This window comes from Lissotriton vulgaris, chromosome 4_1 (assembly GCF_964263255.1).
Source record: "Lissotriton vulgaris chromosome 4_1, aLisVul1.2, whole genome shotgun sequence".
Taxonomy (NCBI): domain Eukaryota; kingdom Metazoa; phylum Chordata; class Amphibia; order Caudata; family Salamandridae; genus Lissotriton; species Lissotriton vulgaris.
Window position 1 is genome coordinate 1,073,564,709 of NC_141691.1, and position 19,923 is coordinate 1,073,584,631.

At 47.0% G+C, this 19,923-nt stretch overlaps 1 protein-coding gene across 1 annotated transcript in view; it reads right to left on the minus strand.

Annotated features, from left to right (window-relative positions):
• Positions 1-19,923, minus strand: part of DNAH5 (dynein axonemal heavy chain 5) — a 5,605,957-nt gene that overhangs the window by 2,307,873 nt on the left and 3,278,161 nt on the right. The window contains exon 35 of the mRNA XM_086967405.1: positions 7,617-7,789. Coding sequence (XP_086823531.1) covers positions 7,617-7,789 — 173 coding nt within the window. The remainder of the gene's footprint in view (positions 1-7,616; positions 7,790-19,923) is intronic.

A 19,923-nucleotide genomic window follows, 5' to 3' on the forward strand; every position in this document is an offset into this window, starting at 1 on the left:
ACACATTTTCTCAAAGACATATCTCTGCTTCGATGCTTCCCACTGATGGAAGACATCCATAATAGAATCTAGCTCATATTGCACTGGGTCTGTAACCCATTTATGCGTCAAACGATCCAATATCTCTTTCTCTCTAGAGTCAGGCAATTGAGTGCGTGACTGTCTATACTCTGTAGCAGGGGACATACCCAATTGTCCCAACCAAGGAGAAAAGAAACCAGAAAAGGCAGCAGTCATTCGCTGTCTGGTAGAAGGAGAAGAAGAAAGAATAAGGGAAGACGGGGAAGAATCCAGAGTCGGAGCAGGAGGAGTTTGAAGAACAGACGTAGAAGTAACAGGCAAAGGCAAAGTTGGCGGCCCCTGAGGAGGCTGCGCCAAAGGAATGGCAACCAACGGAAAAGGAGCTGGTTGTGGAGGAATTACAGGTGGCACAACATTTGGAGGTTGTACGGCCACGACTGGTGGCGAGGTGCCGTAGCATTCTGTGCATAAGGGGGTGGTGAACTCAGGAGATGTGACATTAACAGATCTTTCTCAAGATCGTTCCTTGCTTTCTGTTCTTTAGTTGGCAAGGCTGGGTAGCATCTATCTACCGCTAATTTCTTCGCTCTTTTCATCTGTTCGCTTTCTTGCTCTTCTTCATTATCCCTAAATGCAACAGCAGCTTGTACCATTGACATACTTCGTATATTTTTCTTTGCTAATTTCATTTCTTTTTGTTTGGCTTCTTTGCGCCATAGGCGAAAGGAGTCAAACATCGCCGGCCGGGCTTTCTTCTTAAAAAGTTTAACCTCTAAATTATCCAAAATTTCTGTGTCAAAGCTACCGTATTGGGGCCATTTTAAAACACCATCCTTTCTGGTGTATCGGATCCATACTTCATTATATGCGATAGGGCCTACGCCATGCTTCACATAGAGCTCATATGTTGGAGTTCCAATCGGAGGAACCGGACACGAGTCCTCCAATCGGGAGTCCCTACTACAACCAAGACAAAACAAATTCCAAAGTCTGCTAAGACCAGGCATCTTCGCTCTCTAGTCTAGCTTCAAACTTTAAAGGATTATCGAATACGATAGTCTCATGAATGCACGAGTCCTTCGGCTTTGGCACTTGCAAGTTCCAAATCAAAGCGGTCCCAAAGGGATACCAAACTAAGAACTGGGAGACGCTCCACTTATACTTAACTGAGGTATCGATGACGTCACCAGAAGACTCGTCTATCATTTCGCTCTACCAATCATCAAGGGTCCAAAACAGGGCGATAATCAGGGCAGCAGTCCTTCGTAGCCGTCGGAAAGCCGGGAACCTCGCAGCAAAGACCTTCGGACTACGTCGACATGCAGGGGTCGCTGAAGTGGTTGGCCGTCCTCCGGAATTTTCACACGAAGCTCCTCACGAACCTCTGGCTTGGACCGGTACCGCTGATACCGCCCCACGTTGGTCACCAACTGAGGTAGCGGGTTTTTATGGACCCGGCGGTGCCAGGGAGAACACCTGTTTCAGACTACAGAAACACAGAGTCTTCTAGGTGAAGTCAAAGATTGTATTTATTGGCTGCAACCAGTAACAGGTATCCTAGAAGTACAACAGCATGTATGTTCTCAGGAGACTGCTCGAATTTACAGAACCAGCCTTCTACGAAATAATAAGCTTCAGGCAAACATTCCTGATTTTACAGTTGACCATACAAATATTTTTACTACAAAGAAAAAGCAGAGTCATGATGACAAGCCCACATTTCAGTTTGTCCAGTCCATGATAGATTACCCGGCAAGGCCCAGAACTTTCATCTGATATCGACGGACCCCTAATAAAATCGGGCACCTCCTCCTCGTAAAACAGGTCATAAAGAAGAAACAGGGACAGGTGTGTGTGAGATTAAGCATAGTATGTGTGTGATGAACGGTTTATGACATGTTGTGCCTTGATACTAATCTCGTTCGGCCACTGGGAGAGGAACTGCCCGAACAGGTTTGGCTTGAGCAGTGGAGTCAGCTCGCCCAGGTCACAGAGGAGTCAGCAGAGGTGTGCGTGTCCTTTTGGATCAAATTTGGCCTTAGTTATTTGGCTATGTAAAGGGCAACCACAAAATGGATGCCGCTCACAAAATGGAACCCGAGGGTTCAAGACAAAAACTATGATTTCAGGGTGTTTTTGTCACTCGAACATGGCGAAAATACTTATGTATAGTATTTAAGCCATTACCGGTCTGCTAGTACCAAAATCGTCATGATACGATGATATTTATGACACGAGTGCAGAGCTTCGGTACCACTGAATAGCAGAGTCCAGAATTTTAAGTACCACACTTTGGGGTCCACCACTGGCATCCCTGACCTCTATAGCCCTGGGCTGACTGAGGCAGGGTAGAGAGGGCAGGTTACCTGCTCCAGACTGGGTCCCACCTTGAAAGGGTCCACTGACATCAGGGGCTCTGCCAGGCTAGGCCTGACTACCTCTGGGCAGTTTCTTCACAAGGGGTAAGATCAGTTCCCTGAGGAGGCTGATCCTTTCCTAAAGTCTGGTGGGAGGGAGATTTCTCTTCCTCCTCAATGCTCTCTGTTTGTGTGGAGTGATCCATAGTTTCAGGCTTCACAGCACATGAATCTGTTTGAGTTTGGGCTGTGGCCATCACAGCCCCACCAACCTTTTCAGGAAGGGACTCCGTTTGGGTTTGGGCTGTTACCATCACAGCCCTGTCAACCTGTTCAGGGAAGGAATCTGTTTGAGATTGGGCTGAGACTGGCACAGCCCTCCTGACCTGTTCAGGGGTAACATCTTGGAATGGGGCTGTGGCTATCACAGCCCCACTAACCTTTCCATGGAGATTTACCATTTTTGAATGGGTTTCTTGTTCTACCTCAGCCCAGGCTGAGATCTCTAGATCATTCCCCAGTAGGCAATCTACAGGCACGTTTGATGACACTGCCACTCTCTTGGGGCCAGTGACACCTCCCCAGCTGAGATTTACCACTGCCATGGGATGATCTCTCTGCACTCCATCAATGGTGGTCACCTGGTATGTGGCGCCAGGTAAAAGTTGCCTTGAGGGGACTAGACTCTCATTCACCATAGTGATGCTAGCCCCTGTGTATTCTGTTGAATTTTTTTAAGTGATTCTTATTGATTTTATGTACTGTGTTTATCATTGTATTTTTAAATGTTTGTATATTTTCATTATATATGGAATAAATCTGATGTTCTTTTTACATATTTAGTTGTATTTGTATGATTGATGATCATACGGTTTTAGAATATATGTAGATCAAGGGGACTTAACTTTTTCAGGCTGTGATACCTCAATTCCCTTGACTTCTCCAAGGGGTACCTCTCTTTTTCTTAACACGTTGTCCATGAACACCTGCACTAGATTCCTCTTGACAGAGGGAAGAAATGCTTTCAAAGCCAATCAAATCGCTCGGAGCTCCACAAATATAGGTGGAACCCTGACTCTGCCATAGACCAGTGTACCCTGATCTTCACCTCTCCCAGATGGCCACTCCATTCCAGGAGTGATGCATCTGTCACAACTGTGAGATATGGTTAGGGAAGGGAGTGGGGTCTGCTATTGACTCAGTTGTGGTTCGTCAACCACCACTGCAGATCTTTTGCAGTTCCTTCTGAGATCTGAAACACATTGGTGAGATTAACGGACGTTATGCCCATTGCAACCTCAAGTCCCACTGCAGAGCCCGCATACACCACCTGGTATGTTTTACTAACAGGATGCAGGAGGCCATGAGGACCAAAGCCTCAAAATCAGTCTCACAGAAATCTGGAAGAGAGACCGAAAAATTGGAATCATAACCTGAATATCCTGGACTCGCTGCTCGGGAGGATAGACCAGAAACTGCACTGTGTCCAGAACAGCTCAGATGAAAGGGCGTGTTAAGAAGGAGTTAGGTGTGACTTTGGCACGTTTATAGAGAACCCTAGCCAAAGCAGGAGGTTTGCCATAGTCTGAAGGTGGGAGACGACAGCCAGGGTCGAGGACACCTTCAACAGCCAGGAGTCGAGGTAGGAGAAGACTGAAACCCTTAACCTGCGCAGATGAGCTGAGACCACTGCCATCAACCTGGTAAACACCCGAAGGCCACTTGTAAGGCCGAAGGGAAGCACAGTAAACTGAAAGTGCTTGCGGCCTACCTTGAACCAAAGGTAATGCCTGAGTCCCAGCCAGATGGGGATATGTACACCTCCTGCTGATCCAATGCTACCATCCAGTCTTCTTGGTCTAGGGCAGACAAGACCGGAACTAGAGTGAGCATCTTGAATTTCTCCTGTTTAAGGAAGAGATTGATGGTTTGAAGATCTAAAATGGGCTACAACCCTTTGTTTTTCTTCGGAATCAGAAAGTAGCGGGAATAACAGCCACTGCCTACTTCTGAACTGGGACCCTTTCTATAGCTCTCTTGGCTAAGAGAGCTGTAACTTCCTCCTGGAGCAATTTTAAATGATCCTCCGTCAGCTGTCCCTGATTTGGCAGAGTGGAAGGACGAAAGGAAAGGAAGAGAATAGCCCTCCTGAATGATATGAAAGACCCTCTTGTTCGATGTTATTAACCTTCAGTGGGGGAGATGATGAAGAATTTCCCCACCAACTGGAGTGGTATGGTCTTGCAGTCAGACTAGGAGTCCTTGGAGGCTGCGGCTGCCATGGGCAGGGTGGCCGCCGACTTCTGGCTTTCATTCCTAGGTCAGATTGAACCCCGTCCACGTCCCCGCTCGGCATGGTGAGCCTGAGCAGGACGTGGCTAGGATAGGGCTGTCGTGGCTGGAAACCCCTTCCACTGCCACAAAAGGGGTGAAGGTAGACTGGCCAGGACGAGTAGAAGAGAGGCCCAAGGATCTGACTGTAGCTTGAGAGTCCTTGAACCTCACTAAGGCTGAATCTTCCTTTTCCCCAGTAAGGCGGGTTCCATCAAAGGGCATGTCCATCAGATTTGCCTGGACATCACCCGAGAAGCCAGCTGTCCTAAGCCAGGTGTGGCGCCTCAAGGCCATTGTGGTGGAAATTGATCTGCCCAGTGGACCAGTCGTAATAAAGCCACACCTTATGATGAATTTTGCTGCATTCCTCCTGTCCTTAACTGCCTAAGAGAGCAAAGCCTGGGCCTCCCCCAGGACTTGTGGCAGCACTTGCGTAACTGTCTCCCAAACGGAGTGGGAGAAATGGCCCAATAAGCACTCAGTATTCACCAACCGCAATGCCAGGCTGGAGTAAGAAAACATTTTCAGCCCTAATGAATCCAGCCTCTTGGATTCCCTACCTGGAGGAGCGGAAGGGAACGCACCCTGTGACGTAGGGGCCCACACCACCAAACTTTCTGGGGTGGGGTGTTGGCTGAGGAACTTTGGGTTGCCCGGAGTTGGGCGATGGTGGCATGCAATTGACTTATTCACAGGAGCCCCAGTAAGTGCTTCATTAAAGGGCAAAAGGGGGTTCTGAGATGGAAGCCCCAGGCTGAAGCAATTCAGTCAGGAGATTAGTCCTGACCTCCACTGAGGGCAGTTCTAGTCCACGGACCTCGACTGCCGTCTTGATCACCATGGCATAAGATGTCCCCTCCTCCGTAGACACAATTGCTGGAGAGAGCATGCAGGTATCTGGAGAAGTATCCTGTCCATCAGCTTTCCTAAGTTCCCCACACCAGTCCAACTGCTCTGCAGAGTCATCCTGGTGTTCCAGAGGGTCCATTGACCCCCTCCATTCCTCTGCCGAGCTTAATACATCCACAAAGTTTTCAGGCGACAACATAGAAACCCTGGGTTCAATTGAGGTCGGAATTGGCGTTGAGCGACGTTGTTTTGACTCCATGTCATCGGGGATAAGGATGGGGCTGGCACCGTCGATGGGATTGCGGCGCTGAAGGCACCGACCTCAGATCCGACTCGCCAGGGGAGGATGTGGCGGCACGACCGGTTTTGACACAGATCTGAGATCAGATATCTGAGGCCCCACTGGCGCAGCGGCACAAGCCAACACCCTTGAAACCGACAGGGCGCCTTTGGACCCTGCGGGGTCTGAAGGCTCACCAGAGGGATCGGCCTCCTCAAATATGCAGTGCATGGCCTTGTAGAAATCTTTGATCTGAAATCGGGGGTCGCTGCTGGAAAAGGAGGGAGGTGCGAAATGGACCCTGGCTCCTTAGAACCATGCCTAAAGCTCCTTACCTTCTTTGTCGACGGACGGCAGTCGAGGTGAAGATGCAGTCCGGTTGGACTTCTTCTTCTTGTGTCTCTTTCCAAGTGTCCCAATAACCTCAAGTGGGACGAAGAGGACTTTGGGCTCCAAGATTGGTCCCGCAACCTCCAATACCACGATTCGGATCAGGACCTCTGCTGAGTCTTGCTTGACTGTGTCAGCTGTCGGGCCGCAAAGAGGTTCAAAGCCCCCTCCCATAAGGTCTTAGGAGCCATGGCCCGAAAGTCCGAGCAGGACTTCCGATTATGGTTGTGCTCGAGACACCTGCGGCAGATGAGGTGGGGATCTGTGACCCACATCTTACAGGGACAGGCCCCACAGGGCTTAAATCATGTCTTCCTCGAAGACATCCTTCCACAAGATGCAAAAAATCGGGAAGCCGACAATAAGTCAAGGAAAAACCTGTCAAAAAGTGACAGAGGGGTAGCTCTTCCCGGATTGGTGCTTAACTGGCGCGGAAAGAGAAGAACTGATGTCCGCCTGCCTGGGTGGCACCAATATAGGTACTGGGATGTCATAACTGATGCTAATGACGCTGCCGACGTCAAGCGGAGCTGAATGGAGCCACCCAACAGTGTGCACAGGGAGTATTGCTCAGCAAAAGTTTCCGGATCCAGCCGGATGCCTGGGAAGTTCAAAGGTAAGGAATCTGCAGCAAGAAGTCTCTTTCAGATACATAACTAAGGAAGGATGGACTGCAGTAGAATAGAGGATAGAAGGGGGTCAGGGAGGTCTTGAGGATGGTTGTGAGGGTGGTTCTGATACTGTGTGGTGTCTAAGTAGTAACCTAATGCAGTGTCTCGTTTTGTCAGTCTTCAATAGACTTAGGGTCAGCAATGTGATTGAGGTCCTTGTGGACTTGGTTAAGGTATTCAGGAATAGAGTAAAAGAGGATGTATTTCGCATTATTCACTCTCAATATGATGCAATGATCTCCACCTTTTTTGACAGATTTACCTCAGTCTATCCGCTGAGAGAGAGACACATTCAGTTGAGTTAAAACCGCAGAATTTCTGATTTGTAATCCAGACATAATTTATATTTCCTTTCCGGATTTGCCATTACGTACCTCCTCCGATTTGGCCCTTACTCTAAAGCATCTGCTACAGCCTAGTAAGTGAGGAGAAACGTTGATTCCAATGCAGCAGTAACACTTGTGGGCAAATAAATGCAGGTCTTCTCTGAAATCACGGATGAACTCTGTCCTAAGGAACAGTATGGGTAGTGAGGTTCTTGTGGTTGGAGGAGAAAAGAGTGCCCAAGGAGTCTCAGATCCCAGCACACAGAAGCAACTAACAGAGTTTAGGTATTGTGGAGGCTGAGGATAGGCACAGAGGGATCCAGTAATTCACAAACCCTGGTATGGATGTGGGGGCATGCAGGATGCCTTATGTAAAAGTGTTTCTTACCTGTCTGTCAGAGGAGTTATTACCAGCCTGTCTGTACATCCCAGGAACTCATTTTGGTAGGTAAAAGGCACATCAGTGATGTTGATCATCATCTTCTCAGAGTCTTCATTAAAGTAAAATCTGCACTGTTTCAGCCACTCAAAATCTGTTGGGCTTTTTATATGCCTATGACACTACAAAAACAAATACTATTTTTTTAAAATCTGCAATAAACCTTAAGGCCTGCTGCTCAAATTGAAATCAATAAAGATCATGCAATTGTTAATTAAACAACATTCCATATTAATTGACAATTCTGTATACTCAGACATGCAGCCTTAACAGTTAATCATTTATTAAAACAGTAAACTAAAAATATGGTCTCTCTACAGCAAGAATGAAAATATGCATTTCACACACCAATAGAGCAAATTAATTTCAGGACCTTTACAACTACTTAATAAGCACAGTATGACAAGTGCAAATCTGCAACATTACCAGAACCCCGTGGTTGCATTTTCTTTCAAACCCTTCAACCCCCCCCCCCCCCCCCAGCCCTTACTTCTATGAGGGTATACCAAAGCAGATGACTCTCTCCATTATATCCAAAAACAAACATTTCATTCTAGAGTAATGCCACATATCTAGTTTATTTAAATAATAACGCACACAAATGAAGGACCATTGAAAGATAGAAGGAGCTTTTTAAATAGCTACTTAGTAAATATTCTGGATGGAAGTTCCCTTAGCTTCTGCCCAAGAGGCAGCCATTCCCAAGTTTATCACAAGTGCAAGGAGCATGGCAAAGAAGACTACTGCTGGCTCTAGGTTAGAGAAACCATGGTTTTTATGCATCGTCTCACAGAAGAAGTCAAAGGCTTGTGCCCATTCAGAAACAAACCAAAATTGACAAAGAAAGCTTCATAGAATCCCTCACCAGCAGACCAAGAAAGGTGAATGTGAACTACATGTGGCACTTTCAACAAATTAAATGCTTCCTCCTCAGGTAAAGGAGAGGCAATAAAAGGAAGAGTACTTTCTTACCCTAAATCACAGGTACACAGCACGTAGGACAAAAAGCTAAAACCAGTCATAAAATCAATGAGTCGCTATCCCCACTCCTGTTCGCGTTAGCGTTGGAGCCCCTGGCGACGCTCATCCGGCAAGACCCCCTTGTCCAAGGGTGGGCCTGGAATGAGAGTCACATAGATAAGATAGCCCTCTATGCCGGCGATGTGCTCCCGTAGTTGGTGGACCCGGCGACCTCGTGCCCTAAATGTCTTCAGATCATTCTCGATTTTGGAAAAGTCTCTGGCCTTCGGCTTAATGCGGCCAAATCCACCCTGGTCCCGCTGCACCCCTCCCAGGATTGTTTCGACTGGCAGTCGTCCATCCCCCTTAGACGCCACTCAGTTAAATACCTGTGGATATGGGTGACTCTGCTGCCGGAATTGGAATGGGCTCTGAACATCACACCCCTGGCTGCCCGAATGCGATCGGACCTGAAGAAATGGCAATCCCTCCCCCTCAATCCCTTGGGACGGAGTGCAATGTTTAAAATGATGGTCCTCCCCTGTTTCCTCTACACTTTACAAAACATTTCCATCCCCCTTTCCCGTGCTTGGTTCCGAGAGCTCGACGGAACCCTATCCAGGTTCCTCTGGGGCGGCGGAAGACCACGGATCTCCCTCTCACACAGCCGCATCCCCCCCTTTGACGGAGGCCTAGGGGTGACCCACCTCTACCTCTACTACCTTGCCACTAAACTGATTGTAGTCCATGACTGGTACGCGGGCGGCTGGTCCGACCCAGCGTACCGGGTGGAACTGGAAGAGACGAACTTCTAGCAGATTCAAGCGCTTCTCTATGGGCGCACGGTCCCACAAACCATAGCCCCAATTACAAGAGCGGTCGTGCTGGCCTGGCGCTCGACCCTGCGCCACACAAGGTGGGACCACAAACTTACCCGCCAGACGCCTCTCTGGCATGGACACTGGCCTTGGGAAGTATCATCCCTAAGCGGATTCCGGCGTTGAGACCTTGTCGGGGTGTCGGTACTCGGAGATGTATGGGTGGGAGACCACATTCGAGCCTTTGCTGACCTGCAGCAGCACCACACCATTCCCCATGCCCAGCATTTTAGGTATATGCAGCTGAGCCATGCCATTCATGCACACCTCCCGCGCCAACCACCCTTCCAGAGTTTAGCCCGCTAGAAGCCCAAGTGATGATGGGGAATCTGGGTAGGGGAGGGGTCTCCTGAATTTACAGCGCCCTAGTAAATAATAGCCCCTCGTCCCTTGACCAGCTGCGTACCCGGTGGGAGGGATGGATGGGAGCCCTAGAGGAGGCCGATTGGAGGGACGCCTTGATGGCCCCACGTACCCTGACCACATCATCCAAGTTGCGTCTGGTGCAGACATACTATCTACACACGTCCTACCTCACCCCAGAGAGGCCTTTCCGGGCCCGATTGAGACCCTCCCCAGATTGCCCAAGATGTGGACAATCCCCGGCCGACTTATACCACATGGTGTGGATGTGCCCGGGGCTTGAGAGGTTTGGAGAGGAGTGGAGCAGGAGCTTTCACAGGCCCTGGGCTTGGAGGTCCCTCGTGACCCGCTGCGAATGCTGCTAGGGATATTCGATGGCCTGGATGGCACCAGATTGGATAAACGCCTATTGGGTACAGCGGTGGCCATGGCCAAAAGGGACATAGCACGACACTGGTCACAAAATGTGGCACCCACGGTGGGGGGATGGAGGAGGGGGGTGGACTGGTGCGGTGCCCAAGAGGAGGCCCTGCACAAGAGGAGGCCCTATTCGAATCCAGAGGCTCTCCAGAACTGTTCCTTAAAATATGGGGGAAGTGGTTGAACATGATCCCGCCGTGAACCCAGATACACAAACTGCCTTCAAAGTTGTTGTTACTATTACGCAAACCGTAATGTCGGACTGGAATGGATTGACCCTACCCATATGCACTGCTGATTTTAACTCATTGTACCTGTTGATTTGTGAGCTGCTGCCAATGAAAGCTCTTTGCTGTTTTAAAATACTGAATAAAGTTGATCAAAATGATCGCGCTGTACTGTCATACATATGACACAGGCACATACCAGCCCCAAAAGTGGACCAACAGAATGAGATTTTTCCTCTGTAAAAAGCTGAACTAATAGTTTTTAAACCAGAGGAAATGGAGGAAAGATGGAAAGAAGAGTTGAAGGCCAAAAGAGGACAGATCATCCATCTCCCAAGCTCCTGCATCTGGAAAACAGGATAGAAAACCGCAAACCTTATGTAAATTTCATGAAATATGAGGCAGTCAGGAGATGCTCAGATGGTATACCACCACATTGTTTAGTACCTGAATGCGGGAGGATGGAAAAGTTAGAAGATAGGTCTCTACCCAGGCCCCAATCTGAACAACAAAAGAAGCTAAAGCTGGAGAGCCCATGGTTGGCTGTCTGTTTACATAATTATTACCACTGTGTTCTTGGTTGAGTCAAACTCACCTGATTTTGTAGGAAAGGAGAAAACCAAATGAGAAGTTGAAAGGAAGCCACTGTCATTGCTAATGAGCTGAAAGAGTCCAGAGTTCGGCCTCATCCATACCTGCTGACATCTCTTGCAACTACTACAGGTGCTGCACTTAACAGAATAAATCCTCGGTATAGGTTTGTGTGAACCAGCAATCACTGTATTTTGAATGTTGTTGGAGATTGGAATTAGGCTCTTAAAATTCAAAGAAGAAGAGAGCCACAATGGTGTGAATGCCTGAATATGAGACCCAGGTGCAGGAGAGCCCATGATACCACAGAGACTAGGAGACAGACAAGAGGACACAGAACCAAAAGACAGTCATGCCCAATTATTTTGGGGTTTTCACAAGCTGCCCCTAGATCCTGACTCACTGTTTTACCTTCAACCTGGAGCAATCCTGAGCTAGTGTAAATAACTTCTAACTCAGCTGGATACCTAGGCAATGCCTCAATCTGATTGATCTCAGAACAAAAAAAGAACACAGCTTCTATCTGCACCTGAACTCATGCTCTGATGAATTTCAAGTCATAGGTTGGAGTACAAATGTTTATTTTTTAGCATGCTCAGGAACCTTAGGGCCATATGTATGAAGCAGAAATTAGCTCGCAAACGATGCGAATCGCTAAAAATAGTGTTTGCGAACCTAAAAATCGCAAATCCCAATGTATGAAGTAGAAAATGCATGCAAAAGAAGGAATCGCTATTTAGCGAGTTCCAAACCGTGCGAAAGTGGTAAATAGCGAATTCCATAGCGATTTCCAAATTAGCGCTGAAACCGGTTAGCGAAAATCGCAAATCTGGGAATCGCAATTAAGAATTTGCAATGGAATGTATCAACCAATTGCAAATTGCGAAATAAGGGAATTCGCAAATTAAGGAATCGCAATTACCATCAAGTGGGAGCAGGTGGTAACCAGGTGCAAAGTATAAAATGAAGCCCAGAATGCAACACACTGTTATCCACAATGTCTGGGCTCTACATGATAGTGAGGAGGCGAAGATTGAGAGCCGTGGCGCAGAGGAGGAGATGGCAGGAGAGGATATTCCGGTTGCGCACCACCATCTTCCAGCGCACTGAGGAGGACATCTACACCCATTACAGACTGGAGGAACAGAGCATACTTGATTTAATTGAGGAACTGAGGCCCCACCTAGAACACCCCACCCGCAGGACCCAGGCCATACCCACACACATCCAGGTCCTGTGTTCACTACACCTGCTGGCCTCAGGCAGTTTTCAGGGGGTCATAGCCTGAGCAGGAGGGGTGTCACAATGTGCCCTGTCGCGCTTCTTCCATGCGTTCCTCGACGCAATGACACATAGGATGCAACACCACATACACTTCCCCAGCACCCCACAGGAACTAGCACAGACCAAGCAGGACTTTTTCAACATTGCCCAATTCCCCCACGTCATAGGATTTATAGATGGGACACATGTTTCAATTCCCCCCCCCCCCTCAAACATAGAGTATGTATTCCGGAACAGGAAATGCTACCACTCACTGAACATACAGATGGTGTGTGATGCCAAAAACATAATCACCGACATAGTGGCAAAGTATCCAGTAAGCACACATGACGCCTTCATATTCCATCACAGTGGGCTATACCGTAGACTCTCAAGAGGGGAATTTGGAGAGGGATACCTACTAGGTAAAAGCACACAATGACAGCCCACATTCCAAATGGCCAGCATGTGCATGGCAGTGACTGACCTGTCTACATTTCCACCCACAGGTGACAGTGCCTATGCAGTCCGGGATTTCATCCTGACACCCTACCTGAATCCTGCCACTGCTGGGGAGCGGCGCTACAACCGGGCACACATTTCAACAAGAGGCACCATCGAGAGAACATTTGGCATATTGAAGAGCAGGTTCAGATGCATTCACAAAAGTGGAGGAGCCCTCCAAAACAGCCCAGAAACGTGCTGCAGAATTGTAGTAGCTTGCGCCATGCTGCACAACATTGCTACCAGGAAAGGGACACCAATGGAGTTGAGTGACTCAGAATCCTCCGACGTGGAGGGACCTGGACCTGTACACATGGAAGCTGGCATAGCTGCTGCTGCAGCTGGGCGACAGAGGCGTGATGAGATCATGCGCAACTACTTCTAGGTGAGAAATAATGATACCATGACAACTAAAGCCTTTGCTAATGTGTTTAAATCCCAATAGCAACAATGTCACATATCAAAAGTAACATAAAGGAACTCTCCCAATCCAATGCACATGTTGAATTCACAGTGCAACAATTGTAGTCTAATCACAGTCAATGCAGCACTGTTGCTGGCCCTATGTCTCCCCTGTGTGAAATAGTAATTTTGCAGCAGTTCCTATTGGTGTGTGGCAGGCCTGGTGCTCCTGCCACTACGGCGCCTCTCAACAGTGGGTGGTGGGGTGTTGGAGCTCCGCACTGACTGTGAGTCCTCCTCACTGGGGGTCAGCACCCCTGGACCAGCAGTTCGCAGTGCGCGCAGTTCATCCAGGCTAGCAGTTGACTGCACTACCACAGTGGCAATATCCTGAATTCCGTGAGAGAACTCACGCTGGGTCTCTATGGCACGCCTTGCCAGCATATTGGTGGAGGAGGCCAGCCGGTTAATGGCGCGAGTGTAGTGGTCCATGCGGGCCATTTCTTTGCGCCTGGCTGCGCAGTCAGCTCCTGCACAGCCCCCCTGATTTCCTGGCGTATTCCCCTGTTTCCTGCCCTAATCTCCCGCTGAATAGCCTTCATATGTTTCGCTTGCAGGCGGTGTACCTGGAGCATGTGCATTTCGAGGCCAGCAAACACAGATTCATCCTGATGCTCACTGGAGCCGAAGCCTGTGCGGGGTCTACGCCTGCCTGTGGTCTGTGGTCTTGGCTCCTGCTGCTGGGTAACTGGTGCTTCAGACTGCGCTGTCACATTGCCCTCATCCTCATCTTCCATGATCCTCAATGGCCTCACGATCCTCCTTCTGTGTCCCTGTGGTTGGGTGAAAGGACTGTCCTCCCCATCTGTATCCTGGCCCTGGCTACCTTCTCCAGAGGCTTGGGGTCCTGTGTCACTTGCATTGGCTGTTGCCTTTCCACTTGCAGGTGCTGTGGATAGAACAGCACACATTAATATTTTGTTCCTGTCATGTGATGTTCAAATACATTCTTTCACAGTGTTCCCGAACTTTACTTGTGTCATTCAACTTTCCTGACCTGCACATGTGAAATTTGCTTTAGTTGGATGCTACTTCAAACATTACTGACTATTGTGACTACATCTCCCATAATGCATTGCTGTGAGTGCCTGTGTACCTGCTCAGGGCTGACATGTGGTTCCCTTTATCCCTAGGTCGCTGCAGGGGGTGCTGGAGGTGGTTTAGGGTGGGGAAGGCATGCTCCTTACCTGGTCTTGCAGCTGGTTGGGCTGAGCTGTCTAGCAGGGACACGCCCGCAACACTCTGTGGAGGCAGTGTGCCCTCTACCAGTTCCTCCAGTGGCGTTGAGTCTGTGACATTGGAGGTTCCCCTACCGGTGAGCTGGGACTGCTCCAGCCTGGCAGCCAACTTCTCCTTGGAGCGCTGGCGCAGGTCATACCAGCGTTTCCGCAACACTTCTATTGTCCGGTGTGTCACTCCAAGGGCATTTACTTTGGCTTGGATGCCTTCCCGAATCCTTCTCTTCCTGGCTTCAGGCACCTTGTGCGAACTCCTCCCAAATAATGCCTCATGGTTTGGCACCATTTCTGTGAGGAGGGTTTCTAGTTCTGCCTCAGAGAACTTGAGCTTTCTCTTCCTGGCTGCTTCCCCTTCTTGCTGCTCCTGCTGGGTTGCTGGAACATCCTGATTTCCTCCTTCTGCCATGGCTCCTGAGTAGCAAACAACAGTCACACACTCTCTCAGTAGCAATACTGAAGCACCATGGGAAATCACTCACTTCCTGGATGGTGATGTCATCATAAAGCATCAGGATTGCGATTGGATGTTTCCAGAAAATCGCAAAATTGCGATTTTTCCCGTTGGAACATCGCAATTTTGCGATTTTCGGGCTGCGATCTCGCAATTTTGCGATTTACTGACTGCGATCTTGCAAATTAGCGATTTTTTATGATTAAGGAATCGCTATTGGCCATCGCGCAATTATTTAGCGATTATGGCCGAATCGCTAAATATTTGCGATAGTGTTGATACATGCCGATTTGCGATTCTGTATTTGCGATTCGGTAAAATTCGCAATTTCAGAATCACAAATCGGTTTCTTGATACATATGGCCCTATGTTACTTCAAGAGATAAACATTTGATGCATCCTTCAAGTTCTCTGCTGCTGAAGGGAAATGAACCAGCCAGTCATCTAAATGGGGTACACAAGGCCACATTCATTATGCGGAACAGCATCGAATGGTGCCAACACCTTGATGACTATTATCAGAGCAGTCAACCCAAAAGTATTAGAAACAGAGAATGACGCCCCAGAGCACAGAAACATAGAAACCTTCGGTCTTCATTTAGAAAACAAATGTTCAGTTCATCTTGACAGTCTATGGCTGCTAACTACTCTGCCAACTACCCACCTTGAAGTAAATGTTCCTTATGAATTGGTTCAGCTCCTGGAGGATGATGCCTGATATGCAATTCCTGGAAGCCTTCAGAATCAAGAATATAAGAGATCAAGGGCTAGATGAAGGTAACAGGGAAATACCGATTCCTAAATACCGAATTTTACTGATTCGGTATTTAGGAATCGGTATTCCAGATGTAGGTAAGAATTCGGTAAAAAATACTGAATTATTTATATTTGTTATTACCGAATCAGTAATTGAGATTCTGTAATAACGAATACCTACCCATTCATTCCTATGGGCTTGGAGGCCCATAGGAATGAATGTGAAGACATTCTGTATTACCGATTCGGTATTACCGAATCGGTATTAGCGGGAGGTATTCCAAGGGTGCCAGGGTGTCCAAAGGACACCCTATTGCACCCCTGAAATGTGCATGTGTGCACATGTGGCACACATGCATGCCCCAAGGGCATGGATGTGTGCCACATGGCACACTTCAAAAAGCAAAAAAGTGCTTTTTGAAAGGAAATCGCTATTTACCACCAACTTGAAGTTGGTGGTAAATAGCGATTCCTTAAGGCTGAGGTGCACTGTTTTAAGTGCTACCTACATTGCATTTAAGAAATCGATATTACTGATTCCTTAAATGCAAGGCCATAAGGAATCGGTATTAAGGAATCGGTATTTACCGATTCCTTAATACCAAATCCTTCCCTACATCACAAATGCCTAAATACCAGTCTGTAACTGTGACATTTAACGAATTTCACTGTTAGCGACCGGCATTGGGCCACCTACATATGGCCCCAAATACCCATACCATTCTCTGATGATGGAACTAGAACCACAGCTTGTTTTTTACCTAAGTATGAACTCACCAGCATCAGACCTGGTTATTTAGGTGGCTCTCTGGTAAGGGAGTGGAAAGAAAACCTGAATTTGAAGGAGCTTCTGAAAAACCTAGTTGACATCCATGATGACACACATCCAGCACACAAGTATTCTTAAATATGTCTCCCTACCTGATAGGTTTAGTATATTGGAACATTGTGTAGCTGAAAAGCCTAGTCAGAGCCACTACTTATTCATAATGAAAGCGGCAGTGGGATGTTGACCTATTTGGCCTTGAAAGGAAGAGGACTGTTACCAACTCTGACCAGCTAAAGCCTGGGAATGTCTGGTACAATGTCTGGAAATGTGGCAGTGGAAGAACTTACACTGACACTTAAAACTGTATGTATGCTCTAGGAAGTTTTTGCTGAAGAATACATTGTTTTCCAAACTATTGATTTGCCAAAAAATGCAACTGACTTGCCTTCAGAGCACTATCTAAATTCCAGTCCTTAAAATAAAGCTGATGCTGGACTGCCATATTGGTTTCAGTGGCAAAAGAAGAAGCTTTAAGAAAAGCATATGGTCCATCCAAAAGAAATTTAGCCTGAAGCTCTATACCCACCAGCAAGTCAACACAGCAACAACAATAGTGTGTAAATCTTTCACCAAAAACTGGGAGGAATAGACACATAAATACTATTCCTGGTAGTCAAATTTAAACTAGATCAGATCTTCCTGAGGGCTGATTTGACTCCTCTACCATTAGGACCTCTGACATCACAGAAGAAAGTCTAGCCTAATTGGCTAACATGGGATCCAGTCTGACTCAGTGGGTAATGAAACTTGAGGGGTCTCCCCTGCAAAGTACACGTAGGGCCTGCCACCCCTGGGACCCAGTCAACAACTGTCAGGCCAGGGGCTTGTAGCCTTTTTACAGTGCCGGAGGGGGCCCCCTGGAAGTGACCCCCCCCCCTCTCTGTGAGGTAATGTTACACCAGTTGACTGAATGCTGCAGAATGAGCCACATCACCCTTGCCTTAAGGCTATAACTTGTACAGGAATCTGGGAATTCTTACTTTCTTTGGATTCATTCATTCTCTCAACAAGTCTCTAACTTCATGAATAATTGGATAAAGAGGAGGGTACATTTGCAACTATTGGAAAATGCCTGAAAGTATACTGGACAAGTCTTCTTCTTCTGGATATTTAAAATCAATGCCTGTCAAATATTGAAAGATCAAAGGAGGTTCAGAAGGTTACATAATGTTCCTCTTAAATATGGGGAAGTATCAGGTATTTTATTATCATATTTTGGAGAATGCCAGAATGAAACATGGAAGGGAAAAGAGAAAATCAAAAATGAGACAGAAGAAGGGGAAAAGGGAACAGTAAACTCTGATATTGATTGTTATCCAACATCTGCCTTTCTGAATCACTGAAGGGCATTACTAAGAGATGTAATTAACACTAGAATATCATCAGCTCGAATCAAAGGAGCTACAGAAGAGCAAGGTACTTACCTTTTTAAGGACTTATCTGGTAGAAACAGGATCTAGCTGCAGATCCCTTACTTTAGAATCCTACCCAGGAGCAAGACTGGATCTGGAAATGTTTTCATATCTTTTTTTTATTATTATTATTTTTTTATTTGTTTATTATTTTCGGTCAACATCGACAAAACACACATGTTCCAGATGAACAGCGTTTTCTGTGGCATGAACTCACATCTCGTTATACATTAATTTTCATCTATTTCTGTACATAGAGAAGCTAATATACATTCTAACACATCCTGAACTTCGGACATCCATAGTGTTCCTGAAGTTATCAGCATGTAATACAATTTGATACATTCCTTGACATAAGATTAAGTGTTGCATCTGTTCTCTGCTCACCAATAAACTGACAAAAGTAGCACATTTTATGCAATCACACCAATAACATGAATCAACTGTCCACCTGTGTGTTCTGAAGATACTGCGTTAGGGGTTCCCAGAAATCCCGAGGTCTTGATGCTTGTGGTAGTTCCTCCGCGTAAACCTCCAAAGTCTCTCTACAGTAGGACATATCCGTAAGCCAGTCTTTAAACCTAGGGGGACGTTTGCTGCCCCATCTGTTTGCAACACGACGTTTGGGTAACAGAAGTGCTACAGCCAAGAATTTCCGCTTTTTGGCAGCTTTGAGTTTGTATATTCCCAGCAGACAAACAAGTGGAGCATTCGGTATCAGTTCAGACTGCATAGCTGTGAGTGCTCCCATAATTTCTTGCCAGTACCTATGTATCTGTGGATATGCCCATGCCATGTGTAAGAAGTCTGCATTTAATGATTCACGTCTATGACACTTGTCATGTGATCTAAGGCCATATTTGCGTAACTGAGTCGGGGTATAATAACATTGATGTAAGTATTTTAAGTGAATTATACCTAAATTGCAGTTTGATGTCATCAGTTGTAGCTGCGTGCAACTATAGTCCCAATTCTGTTCATCTATGCTGTCTCCTATTAGCGCTTCCCACCTTTAAAGTGACCTATTTGTGATCCCGCCCTGTTCTGCCTGTGACGCGTTGTATAAGCGTGTAACTAATTTTTGGCGAGTAGGTGCTGTCAATAGTATCTGTAGTGCTTGCAATTGCGGTGGTTTCTCCGGAAATTATGCATATAGCTCCCTGATCGCCACCTGAAGCCGCAAATGGGCAAACAACGTCATGGGTGTGTGGTGTGTACTTAATGACGGGTCCCCCCTTGGAATAAATCTGCCATGTGGAAAATTATCAGTCGTAGTGGATAGTTTCATTTCCTCCAACAGCTGTTAAAAAAAAATTCTCTTGCGTAACTGATAGTTTCGGATGGTGTGCTATAGGGAGAGATGAAGCGTAAGGAAATTTTTTCATAGCTTGTCCGCAAGTCGTCAGAGGGCGTTGGGCGACTCTGTATCAGTGTGGTCCAGCGGATGAGACGTCAACTGAGTCCATATAATCCCCTCGCCGATGTCAGTTTCTTCCATGACTATTTTCCACACTTGAAACGAGCGGCCACGAAAAAAACTGTCTATTGAACAGTGTGCTAAAACAAAAGACACAAGTGTCAAATAAATATTGAATTCCTAACTAAAAATTCAGTACATGAATATCCCAATTAAATCCCTGAGATAACAGAGAATTCCTACACCCAATATCATTGGATTATCCTTATCTTCTTCTCTCTCTCTCTTTCTTCAAAAGAAGACGACAAAACAATTGAGACAAAACAGGACCCAGTTTGCAGAGCGGGGAGGATGGGAGGGTCGTTAAGGAATCTGTGGCTAGATCCTGTCTCTACCAGGTAAGGCGTCACTGAAGTTAACATCTGATAGAGACATCTGATAGAGACATCTAGCCTCAGATTCCTTACTTTAGATCAAATGCCAAA